General features: G+C 50.2%; 2 protein-coding genes across 3 annotated transcripts; both read right to left on the bottom strand.

Annotated features, from left to right (window-relative positions):
- Positions 1-390: 390 nt before the first annotated feature.
- On the bottom strand, positions 391-4,989 carry HEMGN (hemogen). 2 transcript variants are annotated; one of them, XM_032441476.1, is made up of 4 exons: positions 4,467-4,989; positions 2,228-2,321; positions 1,563-1,810; positions 391-503 (listed from the first exon to the last, which is right to left on the bottom strand). In XM_032441476.1, exons 1-4 carry the CDS (start codon positions 4,543-4,545, stop codon positions 397-399), a joined length of 528 nt encoding a protein of 175 aa, XP_032297367.1. In that variant the 5' UTR covers positions 4,546-4,989; the 3' UTR covers positions 391-396. The 2 variants fall into 2 exon arrangements, with proteins under 2 accessions (XP_032297367.1, XP_015705498.1); XM_015850012.2 differs by lacking the exon at positions 4,467-4,989 and adding an exon at positions 2,473-4,417.
- Positions 4,990-8,959: 3,970 nt separating this feature from the next.
- Positions 8,960-12,055, bottom strand: SPINK4 (serine peptidase inhibitor Kazal type 4). Its single transcript, XM_015849947.2, has 4 exons — positions 11,871-12,055; positions 11,442-11,476; positions 11,010-11,122; positions 8,960-9,142 (listed from the first exon to the last, which is right to left on the bottom strand). The coding sequence occupies exons 1-4, from the start codon at positions 11,938-11,940 to the stop codon at positions 9,088-9,090; spliced, it is 273 nt and encodes a 90-aa protein (XP_015705433.1). The 5' UTR covers positions 11,941-12,055; the 3' UTR covers positions 8,960-9,087.
- Positions 12,056-18,217: the final 6,162 nt, after the last annotated feature.

Below are 18,217 nucleotides of genomic sequence, written 5' to 3'. Positions count from 1 at the left end.
GAGGAAAGAGCAGCTTCAAGTGTCTTAAAAAGACTTTTCAGTATTTCTTAGTCTTAAATCTAGAAGAATATACATATGTGACACAATATACACAAGTGACAGGATGAGGGGAAATGGCCTCAAGTTGCACCAAGGTAAGTTTGGGTTGGATATTAGGAAGAACTTCTTTACAGAAAGGGTTGTTAAGTGCTGGAATAGGCTCCCCAGGGAGGTGGTTGAATCGCCATCCCTGGATGTGTTTAAGAGCCATTTGGATGTGGTGCTCAGGGATATGATTTAGTGTAGGGTTGTTAGAGTTAGGGTACTATGGTTAGGCTGTGGTTGGACTTGATGATCTTCAAGGTCTTTTCCAACCTGGGTAATTCTATGATTCTATGTTAGTTGTTACATAAAACTTTAAAACGGGCTTGATGAGTTTGTGTCAATTTCTGATCCATTATTTTCCAGTGAAGAACTCAGTACGTCCTCTAACTCATCCGCCAGTTTCAGCATATCCTCTTCACCTGCAAAGGACACCAGAGAGAGAGGTCAGTGCTGCCAGGGGCTCTGCTGGCTGGGCCATGGGGTGCCTGTGATGACAAGCATCTCCTGCTGGCCCTCATGGCTTCCAGGGGATGTGCTGGTCCCCTGGGTTGTGGGGTTTAATGGACTTAATGGCAGAAGACAAATAAGTGCTGTCTTGATTCTTGCCATTTCAGAGTCTTGAGACTGGAGGCTGGCCCTGGTGCAGGGCAGTGGTGGCACAGAATCACAGAATCACAGAATGACCTGGGTTGGAAGGCACCTCAAGGATCATGTAGTTCCAACCCCCCTGCCTGGCAGGGCCACCAAACATACACATTTACTAGATCAGGTTGCCCAGGACCCCGTCCAACGTGGCCTTGAACACCTCCAAGGACGGGGCATCCACAACCTCCCTGGGCAGCCTGTTCCAGGGCCTCACCACTCTCCTAGTGAAGAACTTCCCCCTAACATCCAACCTAAATCCTGCATGCATTGTGCCTCCAGCTGCCCCTTCCCCTCCCCACCACCCTGGGACTAGTGGGCTGTGGGCAGACAGTGGCTGGCACTCCCTGACCTCTGGGATCTGAGCTCAGGAGGTTGCCTATCCTTTTCAGAGCACCTCTGCCCTGGTCTGGCTCTTGGCAGAGGAGTGGTTAGCATTGGTGACTCACCATCATGGGCAATTAACTGCTGTCCTTCTGGCCATCTGTGGCCCTCTGGTCACTTTCTTTAGTTTCAGGCAGAAGAGGACCTGAGGCAGACACTTATCTGTGAACCAACTTTTGCTGTTGTATATAGTGTTTCCCTTGCTGACCTGTTCTCCTGGGGGAGGTGCATCAGGACACAGCTACATCTTCCCCCTTCAGGAAAGGCTGCAGAAATCCTTAGGACAAGAAGCTCTATATGGGACTAGGGGCCACAGACCAGGGTGCCAGTGATTCTACTCACAGCAGTGAGCTTTCAACCCCTCCCCATGATTCAGAGAGATGGATCTGTTCCCACAGCCCCAACCTGCAGCCCCCAGGATCCCATGGGGATGGCAACTTTCCATGGCTCACCCAGGGGACTCTGGCTCTCAGAGGCCAATATCCCTTCCAGATCTGCCAGCTGCACACCAGAAAACAGGTCCTGCGCATCTATCTGGGAAGACTCAGCTTGCTGCGTAATCACGGAAGACATCGTCTCATCTTCCTCTGTCTTCAGGGACTGAGGCCTTTGCTGTGGTGCAGGCTTCATTACATGCCCACGCTTCCTTCCCCTCCTGGCACCTTGGCTTTTCTTCTGACGCTTGCTTTTCTCATAATCCCTGCAAGGAGATTTCATGTAGCAAAGAGTTAGGTGCCAAGGGCAGCTTGGCCCCTCCTTACCTGGCATCTGCTCTCTTCCCAAGAGACTTTTGCCAGCACTCAGGCTGTGAGTGGCACTCAGTTCACCCCTGCAGAAACCATAATTCTCCGCATGGGAGTTTCCCATGGCCAGACGAGGATGCAGGGGACTGGATGCCAATTTTCCCTTGCCACCCACCCACCACCTATGAGACCCCCACTTGCTCTCTCCTCAGCACCAGTGCAGCCCTTTAGCAGATACAGGCTGAAGGCTGCCTGTGCCAGCCAGGACCACTCCTCACAGAGAGCACAGGGATGACCTGTCATCATGCAGTGTTTGTGCCTGACCTCAGGTCACGTGCACAGAGAAAGGACCACACAGCATTAGAAAGACTTACCCTAGAGCCCACTGAATTGAATCCTTCTCCTTGGCTTCCGCCTTTCTCTTCCGGAGCATCTCCCGGTCTCTCAGGTGGTAAAACATGCTGGAACCTAGAGGACAAACCAAGTGCTAACACGACCTCTTGACCATGGGACAAGGCATTCCCTCCCTGTCTGCTGACAGGGCACCGATGAAAGTAGTCTGAGCCTTTTTATGATGAGGCAGGTCTTTATACAACATTATGTACAGCACTGTACTTACTAAGCAGCATCAGCAAGGGGGATCTGGTGACGTGCCGCACAAATCCATGCTGTTCATCCAGACGGGCCAAAAGATGGATGAAGAATGCTATTCCTGTGCCTACTCAGCTGGTCCCACCTTGAGGAGCTGAGAAAGCTGTGAGCATTTCCTTGCCCTTTGCTGGTACGTGAATAGTGCCCACAGTTCTCAACCCATTTTACTATCATGTCCAGTGGAAAATTACCAGACCTAGATGCCTTCTCCTTGTAAGCCTTCTACAAGGCCTTGTCTAGCAGAACATGGGAACAGGTCTGTGGTGGGGAAGGTGAGCCAAAGGGCCGTATATGGTCCCATATGGCTTCCCGACATCCCAGCCTACACCTGGCCTTCACCAAAGCCAGCACCAATCTTCTGTCCCTCATCTGATCCTAACAGGTAACACTGCTGACCACGTGCAGTCAATTCTATGGTTTCTGATCAAGTCAGCTCCACTTTTTTTTTACCTTGGGCTGCAGCTTGTGGAGTCTTTATTAGGACCTGTCTTAGATCAAATAGCACATGAACATTCCCTTCAGGGAATACAGGGACATATTTCTGGGCCCCTATACTGGCAGAAATAGCAGCGGGAGCACCGCTGCCTGGAGCGCAGAGGGAGCTTCCCACACATGCACTGAGGAATTCGCACAAGCACTTGATTTCACAGTTTCAGCAAATACCACATGAGTAAAAAGCAGCCGTAACAGTGACCTGCTCCCTGTAGATGCAATCAGATCCAGCTTCTACTTTGGACTCAGCTTACAAATGTTAGGTCAAATAAGTGAAGAGTGGTCGTTTTGGCCAGCTGGGAGAGCTGGCAAGGTGAGAAGGACTTCTGAGGCTAACCTGGCACTGCAGCTCCTGTACCTCAGGTGCCTGAGTTAAACATGTGAAAAGCCACAGTACGGGACAGATTTAAAAACAAAACAAGCAGAACAAAAAAACAAACCGAAACAAACCAAGAAAGAACCCTAAGAGCAGCAGCCGACACATACTCAAATTAGATCTGATCTGCTGATAATTAATAAATGAATCTCTGTCTCAACGTCCTCCTCAGATCCCCTCCCTGAAACCTTTCATCCTACCTGGACCACAGAGAAGAGAAAAAGATGGGTACAGCATGGATGCGAAAGACACCACAAGCACAGACAGTGTGAGGATTTCTCAGCAGTGGCAGCGGCATCTTGGCACGGCCAGAGATGGTACTAGTGATGGGCAGCCTCTGAGATGGAACTGCACGCAGACTGCACAGCTTACAGCTGTGCCAGGCAGTGTGTGTGCCTGGGTGTGAAGCAACGTTAGGGCATCTCTGCCAGCTGCAGAGACCAGAGGCAGCCTGCAGAAACGGAGCTGCAAGCAGCAGCTGTGGGATCTGCACAGCGCTCCAGCCTGGCTGCCAAAATGCGCATCCCTCGCATGCTCCTTTGCGGCTGCCAAGCTAACTTTCTTTCACTTTCAAAATACCTTCTGAGCCATAAAAGCGCTTCCAGCTGCTTGCTATCTGTCTCCTCCCCAATCTATCCTAAGCAAATAACTGTGCACAGCCAGAAAACATCCCTCATTCTTTTCTATTTGGACCAACAGAGTGCTCCAGGGCTGCTCCAAAGCCGTGCCACCTGCTGCAGTCAGCGGGAAGAATCTCTCTGAGACGCCTGCATCCCAACAAGAAATTACATAGCAGAGAACACAACCATACAGAAATGAAATGAAAAATCCCTCCAACAAAAAGTACAGTGAGACCCAGTCTGCAAAGGGACAATGTATTGAAACTGCCTGAGAAACTTCAAGTTGAGAAGCCTTTCTGTGTGCTTTATAGGTGCCTTTGTGACCTGAAAAACAGGTTGGAAAAAGCCACATGCATTTACTATGACACATGCACCCCCCATCCCCTAACCCCACACCGGTAATCCCTTCCTAGAAAGTATTAGTGACAAAAGGACCATTCTTCCTTCCCATAAGAGTTAGAAGTGCATCATTACCTGACAGAGGTTCCTCCTTGAAGGTTGTGCAGGAAGGCGAAGTGCTGGCACAATCGCCGTCTTTCTCTAAATTGTCCATTGCTCCTTGCAGTCTCGAGTAAGAAGTGGCTGATTTTGTTGGGAATGGAATCTGGAGTTACTGGTGCAGCAGAAAGAGAGCTTGAAATAAATGCAGACTGTCCTCCGCAAACAACTTATCTGACCAGGCCACCAGTAGGGTAATAATATTCTCCTTATCACAGTTCAAAGATGTGTGAGTATCTGCCCAGGACCTACAATGTGGACTGCAAAACATGCCGATGTTTCTGTACAACAGTTCCGCTTCAGATAGGAAACTCATGCTTGCTGCTGCCAAATTGTGACTCGCCCTCCTTTAGAGCAGAGAGGGACTGCGTGGCCCAGCAGGATGCTGCATGGTCTTGCTGCTCATTTCCAGAATGAGATGCATGGAGGAGTTATTAGGCTCCCAGGATCTGTTTTGAGATCTGTAATGGGATGTAAGCTGTCAGAAAAGCATTTGCAGAGGGCTGTTGAAGTGCTTGTGGGAAGGTACCTGCACCCCTCACAGCAGACTGCTTACAGCTTGAGGGCATGGCACATTTAGGAGACCCCCAGGGACAGAAGTAGCCAAATCCAGTGAATTCCAAATGGTTCAAGCAGTGGGAGAAGAACTCTACAATGTGGCTTCTCCCAAGGAGTTTCTCACCTGTTTTGGCATGGGTGAACCCAGCTGACTTGCCCTATATCAGAACAGCTCCTGGGGGTGCCCATAGACTTTGCTCTCAGCAGTCTCTTGGGAGATCCATGACAGTCCCAGGCCAAGCTACAAATTTCATGCCTGGGGGTTTCCTAAGATGGAACCTGGGGGAATGTGGTGATCTCTGCTGCTTTCCTGCTTATCCCCCCAGTTACCACTTCCCCTTGGGGCTCCTCCTCTGTGTCCTTTGCAGATTACGTGGTACCTCCAGAGAGGTGGGGCAAGTTTAAAAGGCCCGAACGAACCAGCAGGGTGGTGGCAGCCCAGCAGATATGGGAAGGGTCTGATATGCGAGGGCTGGTGAGGAGTGCAAGTGACATCCTGAGATGGGGTGCTTCTGAGTCACTTGTGTGAGTTTCTTGTATCTCAGTCAAAAGTGAAGGCCAGGTGTGCTGTGCTGGTGAGGCTGTGTGATGCTGCATGACCCCAAGTCACCCTGCCTCATGCAGCCTGGAATTACCATGTGTGGGGAAGAGGAAAGCACATACCTGGTCACAGGGGACATCACATTTGGAAGTGCTCAGAAAGAACTGTTCTGGGATCCCTGGGCTGCTGGCAGCTGATATGAAATGCAGGAGAAGGGATGAGTACCTTTAGGTTTTGCAGGGAGTTGAGGGCTCTAGGCTGCCAGAGTGGGCTGCCCAGGGCAAGCTATGGGTTGAGACCCACACAGGGATGCTCTTGGCTGCAGAGGCACGGGGGTCTGCCAGCCTTGATGCCACAGCTCTGTCTACCTGGGCTGTGCAAAACTCAGCTTCTGACCCACACGTCTTCTGGCAGAGAGAAGCACTCAGTCACTCCAGAGCCTGCTGAGGTCTGATAAATCTCTCTTGACTCAGCAAAACATTGCCACTGGACACAGTGGAGATGGTGCTGTGAAGGTTGACACTGTTCCACCCATTTTCCAGTTGGGTATGTAGTAAATTTATTAAAATTGTTCATAAATGAAAGAGCTGATGTGCTCTCAGGGTCTGTAAGAGGTATTTAATGGGATAGATGGGCTTTAGCATCTTACTGAGCCTGCACTTGCGTCTCTCAAGACCTAGATCCCTGTGAAGGTTTGGTTCTTGTGCACCAACTGCTCCAAATCCCAAGCAAGTGAACTGGTGATCCTATGGGAATGTTTGGTGTTGGATATCAGTGTGGAAATTACAGACCCCCACCACCCAGCCATGAGCTATCTCTGCTCTGAGGTGAGGGTGGCACAGCTGGGACCATTTCAGAGCCTTCAGTGCCCTCCTGTCCCCAGCCAGCGCTGCAGCACAAAAGAACTCTGCAGCAGATATAGCCCAAGCTTTGTCCTTTCTGCTGTACTTTGAACTTTCTGGCTAATTTCAGATGAGTGAACCAATACAGCTGGACGCTTCAAGTGTGCCAGGCACTGCTTCCCCATGTTCACATCTTGTTTCCTTTGGCCCTGGGCCACCTTCACCCACATGCAGCTCCCTTGACGGGACGTGGAGGAGCCTCATTAGAGTGCATTGTGAACCTCACTATTGTTTTCCACCCTTCTGGCATTGCTACTGCGAGGCAGCAGCCAGAGAATACCTCTCCTTCCTCCATCAACAGACACAGCCTGGACCCAAAGGTATCCAGGAGGTCAGCATGGGCAGCCATGCAGCTGTCACTCTAGCAGAAGTTGGGGCACAGCTTCCAGTTTTGTCCTGCAGAATGGTGACCTGACATGGGGCAGGATGGGGCAAAAACCTCAATCAAGCCTGTTCCCAAGGTGCAGTGCACGCTACCTGCCAGCTTCCCATGCTCTCTGGCTCTCTCAGCCTCTAACTTCTCCTTCTTCATCTGAGGGCTGAAAGGGGGAAAGATGCTGCTGGTTTTTTCAGGAGAGCCCTATGGGATAGATGGGGACCTGCAGAGCTGCAGAAGCAGGGAGTGGATGAGTGGTGCAGCAACAGAATTGCAGACCAGGCTGCATGCAGTTGTGGCCCCCACCCCTGCAGAAGTGGAGAGGGCCCAGAGCTGGACAGCAGGGTTGTTAAGCCCTCTGGACTGCTGTGAGTAACTAGCCAGGCTGGATGCAAAGCTTGTGAAAAGGCAATGTCAGGGAATCAATGGCAGTTTGCCTCTCCAGAACTCACAGCCAGGCACTGAAGGTAAGCAGTAAGGAGATGAATCCGGGTAATCTTGCTTTCACAGCCACTGTTCTGTCCTTGTAATAGTCACTGATAGCTGATAGTTTTCAGATGGCAGCAAGGCTAGGGCCAGGAAGAACTTCTAATGACAACAGCTGCCTCTAGACAAAACAATGATTGCAGTCCCATAGCTCTGTCCCTGCACAGTTATCCCCTGTTGCACCCTCCTACAGGTGTTTGTTCCTGCTCATTGCTCTCTGTCTTGGTTCTGGGGACCCCAAGTCAAAAGAAACTCAATGATTGACCAACTATGGTTATTTTATACTTCTCAATATTATTTTCAGTGGCAGCATTAAATCTCTAACAGCTGTGGTCTGGATGTGAGGGATGAACCATGTAACTGACCAGCCAGGTACACCAGCCATGATACTGGCACAGACTCACAGTGCGATCACTGATTTCAGGCAGCTCACTTGACTTTATGATGCAATTGGACCCTTTCCCTGGTAACTTTAAATGAGTCATGAGTACAGAGGTAAGACAAAGCAGTTTGATGTCTTGTGGGTGAGCACAGGATTCACTTTACAGCGGAGCATTTCTCCAAGCAACATGAAGCTTTGTTGAAGCTGATCAGAAATCATAATCAGTCATTCTCTAGGGACTTGTCATCTGGAGCAGAACTGAATGGACTTAAGGTGGGAAACCTCGTATTAGCCAGATCTCTGCCAATGTGAGCAAAGGGACCCCTTGCATACTCAAGCTGCACAACTTGGTTATACATATTCCATTAGGAGAGGGGTGGCCAGCAGGAACAGGGAGGTGATTGTGTCTATTCTGTGCTCGTGAGGCCCTATCTGGAGTAGTGCATCCAGGTCTGGGGCCTCCATTAAAAGAAAGACAGGGAGCTGTTGAAGAGGGTCCAGAGGAGGGCTACTAAGATGGTCAGAGGGCTGGAGCACCTCCCTTACAAAGAAAGGCTGAGGAATCTGAGCTTGTTCAGCCTGGAGAAGAGAAGGCTGTGGGGTGTTCTCACTGCAGACTTTCAGTACCTAAAGGGTGCCTACAAACAGGAAGGGAGCCTACTCTTTGAAAGGGCAGATATTGGCAGGAAATGGTTTTAAGTAGAAGATTTAGTTTGGATGGGGATCAGGTCTGTTTTGAGAAGACCCACCAGAGATTCAGGCTTTCTGAAATTCAGAATCTCCACTCTGCTCTTCTGGTGCACCTGGGCTGATTTCTTTATGGAGCAGTCTCATGTGAAAAACTAAATGATACGAGAAGTGTGAATGTTGCTATTTTCCACTAGCGCCAGCTCTGGATGTGAAGGTGGTTTCTAGGGAGCTGGAGAGAAGGCCATCACCTCCCACCTCCCACACCAGAGAAACTGTACCTTTGCTAAATTGCCTCCTTCGGAAAATCTGTGTTTGTACAGCATCTCCTTCACCAGGGTCTCAAAGCTGTGTCTGTTTCTTCTGCTCCCACATTTTTCCCAGGAACAAGGGAGAAATGTACTGTCCACAATGTGCAGAGCCTACTTTGTGATACAGATTGGAAACGAATGTTTTGACTACACTCTTTTAGTAGCTCTTTGTGGAAACTGGCTTGTGCTTTTTCCCCCAGCCTGGCATAAAATAATGTAGCTGAAATAAGATTGTGTATGCAGTTTTATTATTTACCATCACTGACTGAAATGTGTGAGGCACACGGATCATACAGCATCAATCAATCACCTGTTTGCAGGCTCAGGAAAGCCACTGGAAAGGCACCAGAAGGCTCAGATATCTTGACACTCCCCATCATTCAAAATCTGGATATCTTGCCTGGTTTTCCTAGGATAATGTAGAAAAACAGAGTAAAGAATAAATAAATAAATAAATAAAAACAAAAGTGTTCCCAGACTCACTCTTGGCCTCATTTGGCCCATGGAATGAAGCTGACCTTTCTAAAACCACTTGCTCATTGTCCCTTTGAAAAGAGGTGAGATGACTGCAAGGCACGCTGGCCTGCAGAGGTCTCTTCCCTGTGTGTGGTACATGTCCCACCATGACTAGAGATTATTTCATCTCACCTGGTTTGCAATGTGAGCGCTGAAGCTTTGCCCAAGCCCTCTCAACCTCTCCGAAGATGAAGACCCCTCCCTCCCTGGTTCATCACCCTCCTGACAAAGGAAGGGCTGTCCCCTGTGTCCCATCTGAACCCTTCTGGGACTGTGTTTGTGGCCGTTGCCCTGTGTTGTAGCAGCAGCTTCCAACAAGAGGGGCATGGCTCCATCCTTTCCCTTTGTGGCCATAGGCTGCTGCTGGAACTCCTCAGCCTCCCACTCCAAGAGCTGCCAGAATCTGGACATAGTTCCTACACAGCTCCTCATAGATCCAGGCCTGCAGCTGTTTGTGGACCCTCTGCAGTTTCCCCACACCCCAGGAGACAGATATCCCAGTGGCACGCAGCAGCCCCAGTGCCCAGCACCCTGCAGAGGTGGCAGCAGCTTCCCATGCAAGCTGGTTGTCCTTTCCTACAGCTCACGTTCTTTGCAATGCAAGCACCTGCTGACCTGCATTCAGCCTGATCTTCACTCAGCCCATCACTTCCCAGCCTGCACAAGATCAGTCTGGTCCTGCCCCAAAGCAACCCTCATGCTTTTCCCTTCTGAACACTGTGATGTCCCTGTTGCCCTACTCCTCCAACTGGTCCCTTTGTGGTGGAGCTCTGCCAAAGGAACCGTGATGTGGATAACTGGGCATCTGCACTCACAGAGCTCCACTGAGAGGATTTACTGGTGCTATTTGCCTGTCCATACTAGCCACCCAGTGCACCTTTCTAAACATCTGCATCCAAATCTCCCTTCTCCAGTTTGAGAAAAAACATGGACATGTTAGAGGAGGTCCAGAGGAGGGCTGCAGTTATGATCAGAGGGCTGGAAAACCCATCTTATGAAGATACACTGGAGAACTGGGCTTGTTCAGCCTGTAGAAGGCTCTGGGAGACTTTAAAGTGGTCTTCCAGTACAGTACCAGTTGGTGGTGAGGCAATGGAACAACTATGCAGAGTAGCTGTGGATGCCACATCCCTGAAGGCATTTAAGGCCAGGGGCTTTGAGCAACCTTGTCTAGGTGCAGGCATCCCTGACCAAGGCAGGTGATTGGAACTGGATGATCTTTAAGGTCCCTACCAACCCGAACCACTGTATAGTTCTGTGACTATTCATTCATAGACAGTACAGACTGGGGACCTTCTCTCATCCTCTGCAGAGCACCTTGTTTGTTGCTTGTTCTTTTGTTGGAAGATCATCTGTCTGTGACTCTTGACCCCACATTTTGTACCTGACACCCTATGATGCATGATCTAGCAAGCTGCTCCAATGGATAAATATTGCTCCCTTCTGTGGGGTCAGTACTCTGTCAACACAGTGAATGAATACTGAAGTTTGCAGCTGTGCTGTCCCTAAACATGATGCCAAGGAAGGGGCTGGCACCTGCAAGGGCTAGGGGCATTCCCATGCCTATTCTTGGGCACTGCTATCACAGGGTGTTAAAGCTGAGGGTTGCAGAGCCAGGCTCAAGAGGATGCCAAAAGCCCTCTTCTACCTCACAGTCAAGATCTTGTGTCCTTCCTGTGGGCTGTGGTTTTCCCACGGTGTTTGACAAGCACATGCATTTATATAGCTAAAATTAGACCTGTGCCCAGATGTGAGCTTACATTTTCTGCACACAGAGCAAGCACTCATTGGCATAGGTGTTCCCATCGCTCCCACAGACCGGCAAGTGCAGCAGGGGGCAGGCCTGCAGTTCAGCCATCTCTCCACATGTTGGCTAGAAAGGAGAAACCACAGTGAATGCTTCAGTGCCAGTAGCTCCCACCTTCCACCCACGGTGCCTGGGTAGCAGCAAGCGTGGCTAGAGCTGACTGCACAGTGGCTATGAGGATCCCACTGCCCCTTAGGGCAGAGCAGGAAGAGGCAATGTGCCTCACTGTGGAACTCACTGCACAGGGCTAGTACTGGGCTGAGAGCACTGAGACCCACAGAGGTGGTGCATTTTCTATGGACAGCTTTTCTCCCAGTCATGCCAAGCATTGAGGCAGCCTAATAGGATCTGAAGCCACTAACAACAGCAAATGGAAATATCTTACCCTTCTCAGGCTCTTCCCCTCTTCCAGTTCTGCCCCTGAAACAGAGCAGAGATCCAAAGAGTTCAGCAGGGGGAAGAATAAGTGGCAATTGTGACCAACCTTTCCAGAGAGAACTGTTGGCAGGAGTGTGGGGTAGTGACAGAGGGACAAGGGTGGGAATGCCTGTACCTATCACTGAGTCCCTTCCCACAGCCCTCTCTCCTGGACTCTGGGCTGGGAGCTCCACTGAGCATCAAATGCATCACAGGCACATCCCAAATAGTGTAGAATGTGTGTGCTCCTGTCCTTCTCTGCACCCCACCATGCTGCTGCTGTGCTGCCTTAGCCCCCTAACCTCTTCTCCATAACAGAGACCCTACTTCTTTCTGCCCTCCTCCCCACTCTCAGTCCCTCCACACCTCCCAGCCCAACACCACAGAGCAGACTTACCATTGGCAGCACCTAGAGCTACCAGCATCAGCACCAGCACCATCAGCTTCTTTGTGGGCATGGCTGGCATAGGAGCATACACTCGTGCACCTCACTCTGCTCACAGCAGCCTTTATAGCAGAGGGCAGCAGCTAATCTCGGTGCTGGGAAAAGCAGCATTTTGAGCAGTTTGACCTGCTCTGGGAACAGACAGGCTGTGCACGCAGTGATGAATGACAGCCTGCCAGCTCCAGGTGCTGCCACTGGAGGCTGCTATAAAATCTCTTTGACCCATGGTGCAGGCTGAGCAATACTGCTCTCCTCTCCAAACCAGACAGCCTCCCTCTGTGCACATTACCCCCAAGCCGACCCTCCAGCTTTGTAGCTGCCATTCCTCATTTTCTGGTGACAGTGACAGAACCAGAGGGAACAGCACAGAGCTGCATCAGAGGAGGGTCAGGTGGGGGTAAGGGAAAGGCTGTGCCCTAGAGGGCAGCACTGCTGGGGCTCGAGGAGAGCTTGAGCAACGCTCTCAGACATAGGGTTTGGATTTTGGGTGGTCCCATGTGGAGCCTGGAGTTGGACCTCATGATCCTTGCAGATCCCTTACAAACTTGAGATATTCTATGGTTCTGTGATTCCTACACCACACGGGTCTCCATTTAGATTGGGATACTTCATGTGCAAAGTGCAAAAGTTGGGGCTGATCTAGGAGGCTGTGCCACTGAGGGACTTTTGAGTAAGGACCTCCATTCCAAAAGACCTGGCTGCTTCACCTTTGAGGATGATGCCCAACATCAGTCTTTCCATGTGAGCATCCTCACTGCCTCTGAGAAGACAATTTACTACATCCACCAATGCTTTCCACAATGGAATCAATATTCCATAAAGGTTGAAGGATGGAAAAGAGAATTGCTGGACAGAAAGTCAGAATCACAGCTGAAAAGCAGTTTTGATTAGAACTCCTTTGGGACAGACCTGGCCAGATTAAGTCTGGGCCAGCAGTGACGGGGTCTTCTTCACTCTTGCAGGGGGTAGGAGGTGCTCTTTGTGCAAGGGCCAGTGTCCTACAGAAACCACAAGCAGGCTGGAAGAGCTGCAGACTCATACAGCATACTCACAGGCACTTGCTGTAGAGACAGACACACCACATTCAGGACCTTTATTCCCCATAGTCTTACCTGAGTCTTAGCATGGTTCTTGCTGGCCCTGGACAGTAGAAATCAGCAGGAGTGGCTCAGCAAACATCCCTCATGGTCAGACAGGCATGGCTCAGCATGGACTGGCCAGAGCTTTAACATTTCCCTTTCAGAACATACCTCTGCTCTACTTAGATAGCTGTGCACATGGATTACATTCCCTGTTTACACAGTTCAATAACACTTGACGCTTATTACTATTCTGCTTGGAAAATCCTACAAGTAAAGTAAATATTTAACTGCGTTAGCAGTCATTCCCAAGGTGCTAGAGGGGTTTTTCAGTCTGGTAAAGGGGAGATCTGCCAGCAGCCTACAACTAAGGGAAGGAGTCTTATCTAAGTTGGTGGAACCAGTGTCTTCTTGGCTGCTGCAAATCATACAGTGAAAGCCACATGAACAAACTCCTGACCACAGAAGTTCACACTGGGCATCAGGAACCAGCCTTCCCCAGAAGGGTGAGAAACCTGAATAGCAGGAAGGTGTGAGATCTACATCCTTGATGTAGATTGCACAAAGCAACAGGCATTGTGACAAGCAGTGGGGACAGCCCTGATATGTTGAAGGCTGCCCAGCAAGGTCCCAGGGCATCCTTTCACCAGTACAGATGGGTCTGATGAAGCCAGAAGCTCTCACATTCTGGCACACAATGATTAATCTCATCACACCCCAGCTGGGCAACCTGCTGCCAGCCAACACTAAACAGGAGGATGACTCAGTGCTGTGTCCTATGAGCTGCTCCCACTCAGCAATGCCCTGCACGAAGGCTGTCTGGGGCCTTCATAGTTTTCTCTGAGGTATTTACTGACAAAAAAACTGCTAGACTTTGACCCCAAGGCCCCTGTCAGCCCCCTTGCCTGTACACTGCATTGCCTGTCCCAAGCATGGCCTGGTTCCTGGGGTTGCACCATGAGCAGTGCAGGAATGATGGGCTGGGCTGTGCAGCTTGGGTATGCTGCCTTCTCTGCCTCACCCTTCTCATGGAATAGGCACCCACATCCCTCCTGTGCCAACAAGCAACAGGTTCTGCAGCGCTGCTGGCCAACGTGACGCTTGATCTTTCTCCACTTGGTTTCTCAGCAGTGTTCAGATGCTGTGATCTTCACATGGTGAGCTGAAATGACACCTAGAGGTGTGACAAATGGGAAACCACCCTCACAGGCTCTCAGAGGAAACCAACTCTCAGAGGCCTCTCACACCTCTTTCAATTTTGCTTTCAAGTGCGTGCTTGAAGCCTCTGACAAAAGTCCCACCAACTGTCCCCTCAAGCTAAAGAAGGAAGTCTTTCCTTTAGGTGGCCAGGATGTTCCCATTGGTTGCATGCCCCAGCATTGTCCACACAGCTCCATCTACACAGACAGTCATGCACTTAATCCTCCTCCTCCGTGCTGCATTTATTTTGGTGGGATCCCCTTCTGCTGTCCCCAGCTTTGTTGCAGAGCATCAGTCATGGTGCTGTGATTTGTATCACACTTGTATTTTCTGGGGGACCACAGTGCAGCTTACAGGTCTTCCATCTAGCAGGGAATGGGAGACTGAGCCAGACTGCATCATGTCACTCTTGCTCCAGATCTGTGCAGTGGCCTTATCAGCAGTGTGGCCTTGGTGCTGTTACCAGCACTGTCACTGCTGTGCCCAGCACCTGCCAGCTCCTTTCTGTTATCTGTTGCCTTCACATCTGCTCTCACATACTGCTCTGCCTCACTCATGGTGTTTTAAATCCTGTCCTGCTACTCCCCCTGGTGCTTTTGCATACTTACCTCCAGCAAATGCTGGGGACCCACCAGCGCTAAAGTGTCAGCCTGGGGGCTGAGGGCTGCCCTGTTCTTGCAGCCCATGCTGGGGTACACATCACATACCCCCATCACTCCAGGCAGAAAGTTAAAAAGAAGAAAGAAAGCACTGCAGTCACCTTCATCTTTAGAATTCCCACCAAGCCTCAGAGGTATAGGCATGGGGAAGAGGCAGGCTGGGGACAGCATCCATTAGTGAACATTTTCATCTGCTTTGGCTGAGCACCGGAATAGCCACAGCTGGTCAGAAGGGGCTGTGGCTCACACCTGATCTGCTCTTGGTCCTGCTTCGTTGGGATACCCCTGTGTCATGGAACGACTACCCAAGGAGGCTAGATTTGCTCAGGGGATTTGCAGTTTTCCTGCAGTTCCTCAGCAGCTTAGAGGTGGTGCTGACCTTCCTTTTGCCCATCATCCCACATGAGGGATGTGTGTCCAAATCCTTGGGTATGTACCCACAAACACTCAGAGGCAGCCACCTCACATAGCATCAGACAGGAGGGCATTGTCACCCACAGTGAAAACCGTTCTGTTTCTCCCAGTCATTCCTGCAGCTTTTGGTTTCTGTTCCTCTTCAGAGGTGCAGAGAGAACTTTGCCATTTGCAGTCACTTATGCTGAGGCAGCAACATTCTCAGTTGATTCAGATCTATTTCTTATCACTGTCTTCACACTACAGACATCTACATCCATACTGATGGATTAGAGAAGAGCTGTAAGCACTGCAAACAGCTTATTTTTGAGGATCCAGGCACTAATGCAACATTTCTCCTCTGTGAAACTGCTTGGCAAACTGAAGTCAACAGTGGTACCAAACTACATCCCATATAATGCTCCAGAAAATAAGGCACTCAGTGGTGTGGTCAGGTCTTGGCACCTCTGGACAATGCTTCACTCGCTGCCCTCTGTCACAGGAGCTGGCACAGTGGATAAACAAGAAATTCACTAGTGAAAATGACAAGTATCCTTGTAATGAATTTACATTTGGACTGCTGTAACATGCAATTGGGGCTGTATGCTCTGGGAAGTACTACAGCACCAGCCAACTGAAACAGAAGACAAGCCTGATGAGGAGCTGTGCAAGTGCAGCAGTGACCCAATCTGGGCTGGATTTGCAGCCAGGTTTTCACGAGCCCTGTTAAATGTATTTTGGTTGCACCAGACCCAGCCATGGTGCCTGACTCTACAAACAGCCCAGCTAAAGGAGCCATCCAGGTTAATAGTGCAGGAGACTGCAATTAATGGATGACAAGAAAGGCCCTGATTTGACTCTTCTGGGCTTCCAGCGAAGGGCAGCTGGATGTTGCTTTCCACACCTGTGCACCTTGCCCCTTCGCTGTCTGTCTGCCTTGCCTGTCCCTCAGCCAAGCTCAGCTCTTCCCAGCCCCCTCCCTGCCCTGCAGCAGAGCAGCTCTGCAGCCCACACAGCCGCAGCCATGAGGAGTTGGGTCACAGCAGCAGGGCTCCACACTGCTGTTCCTGAGGGGCACCCAGACATGCTCTGCCCTGCCCTGCCCTGGGAGCATGCAGGAAGGAAGGTGCCAGTCCTATAAATCCAACCATCAATCTGACCTAGTGAATCTCATCACTAAATTGCCTGTAATCTCCCTCTGTACTCTCCGTCCTCCTCATAATTTCCTGCCTGCCTGCAAACACCCTTCAGTGAACTTTCATTCAGTGGCATCCTAGTGGCCTGCTTCAGCACTCATTTTGGATGTTTACAATGCCTTCTTCAAACTGCCGACTCTGATAAGAATCAAACTTAGAAGTCATTAGGCACGGTGGATTTTGTACAGGGAAGTAACGCTGAAAATCAACCTTCACCAGAAAAGAGCATCACCGCTCCAGTGAAGCCAGGGAGCTGGAAGCTGATTTGGTGATGTGGCAAAGTGAGAGCTCAGAGGACTTTTATTATGCTGTGCTGAGGTAGAAAAAGCCACTGTGAGCCGGAGAGGGCAGAAGCGTTGGTGCGTAGGAGCACCTAGGGGTGTGTATGCATGCACACATTTTTCTTGTAAAGAATGCAATTCCATTTCCTTATTCTCCGGTTCGTTAGAACATCTTATCTCTGTGCTAAAAAAGAAGGTGTGCCATTACGTACTTGCCTATATATACTCATATTTACTCATACGCTCATGAGGGCACGCCTGCATCTCTGCATAATAGAAATGATCTCTGGCTGTTACAGAGTAATTTTTTCATCTTTAATCCTTGCCCTGCTTCCAAAGCCACATTCAGCAAGAGCAATACAGTCGTATTGAGGAAATACAGTGGTATAGGCTACTGCAGCACAATTATGTGGAATTACATGGTTAAGCATTTCCTGACTTGGTGACATTAGCACCCAGCAGCACGCTGTGACTTCTTTCCTTGTGCTTGCTAAACTTAAGGCACGACATATTTAAAGCATTACGGGAAATCAAACTAACTCTGCCCTGAATCACAGTTGAGGTCTGTCATTGCACTGCAGGAACATTCCCTACAAGTACCCATGTCAAACAGGAAAGAAATGAAAGACAAATTTCACAAGCAGGCATCCGGTATTTGCTGATAGCAGCGGAGCGTGGAAACTCCGGACTGACCTGTAAGTGTTGAAAAATGGTTTCTCTGCTCAGTTAGGTTGCCAGGGCTGCCTTCTGATGATCAGTCCATAAGAGATGCCCAGAGGGCCTGCAGGCTTTGAAAGCCTGGCTTGCTCATTTGAGAAGGTGCTTAGCTGAATGACGGCTGAGAACACCAGCAGACAGCACTAGTGTCTTAGGCAGCTGCCTCATCATCTTGGTGCTGACAACACCGGGTTCAACCAATACAGTAATTATCAGACTGGCTTCCAGGAGGTATCAGAAGGAACAAGAAATGTGTAAGAAAAGAGAAAACAGAGGAGTCAAAAGCCTGTGGTCATGCACTTTGACTGTTTCTCCTTGGCACAAATGCAGAGGCACTTTCGAGCAGTGATTAGGAGCCACTCAGGAAAAGCAAGGAGACCCCAAGACCTGAGCGAGATAAACAGAGCTCCTCTATCCCAAGCAGGGAAGACCATACAGATTCAAGATTGCTGCTGGGGATGGCACAGCATTTCATGTTTTAAAGACGGGCACAGTCTCCACGATGACTCGCTGATGGCAGCAGGCATTCTCTTTTTATTTTGCCTGTGTCAGCACAGCTTCACTGAGATCACGTCCTGCTGCCTTCCATAGAATCACTAAGGTTAGAAAAGACGGCTACGAACAGCCAGTCCATCTCCAACCCTCCTGTGACCGCACTGCGCCCCTGTGCAGCCCGTGCCAACGCATCGCTGCTCCGTGCACGTTTCCTGACATACAACCCAGCGTCCCCCGGTGCCGCTCCCCGCAGCCCCGCCGCTGTTACCGGCAGAACAC

Source organism: Coturnix japonica, chromosome Z (assembly GCF_001577835.2).
Source record: "Coturnix japonica isolate 7356 chromosome Z, Coturnix japonica 2.1, whole genome shotgun sequence".
In the NCBI taxonomy this organism is placed as follows: Eukaryota; Metazoa; Chordata; class Aves; order Galliformes; family Phasianidae; genus Coturnix; species Coturnix japonica.
Note: the sequence above shows the minus strand (reverse complement) of the source record. Positions and strands in the feature narration are given on the sequence as shown.

Coding starts and splice junctions, on each gene's coding strand:
- HEMGN (XM_032441476.1), bottom strand. CDS start 4,545: ATGGACAATTTAGAGAAAGACGGCGATTGTGCCAGCACTTCGCCTTCC. Junction 2,322..4,466: donor CAAGGAGGAACCTCTGTCAG/GTAATGATGCAC, acceptor TTTGTCCTCTAG/GTTCCAGCATGTTTTACCAC. Junction 1,811..2,227: donor TCAATTCAGTGGGCTCTAGG/GTAAGTCTTTCT, acceptor ATCTCCTTGCAG/GGATTATGAGAAAAGCAAGC.
- SPINK4 (XM_015849947.2), bottom strand. CDS start 11,940: ATGCCAGCCATGCCCACAAAGAAGCTGATGGTGCTGGTGCTGATGCTG. Junction 11,123..11,441: donor AGGGGAAGAGCCTGAGAAGG/GTAAGATATTTC, acceptor TCTCCTTTCTAG/CCAACATGTGGAGAGATGGC. Junction 9,143..11,009: donor TTGCTCTGTGTGCAGAAAAT/GTAAGCTCACAT, acceptor ACATTATCCTAG/GAAAACCAGGCAAGATATCC.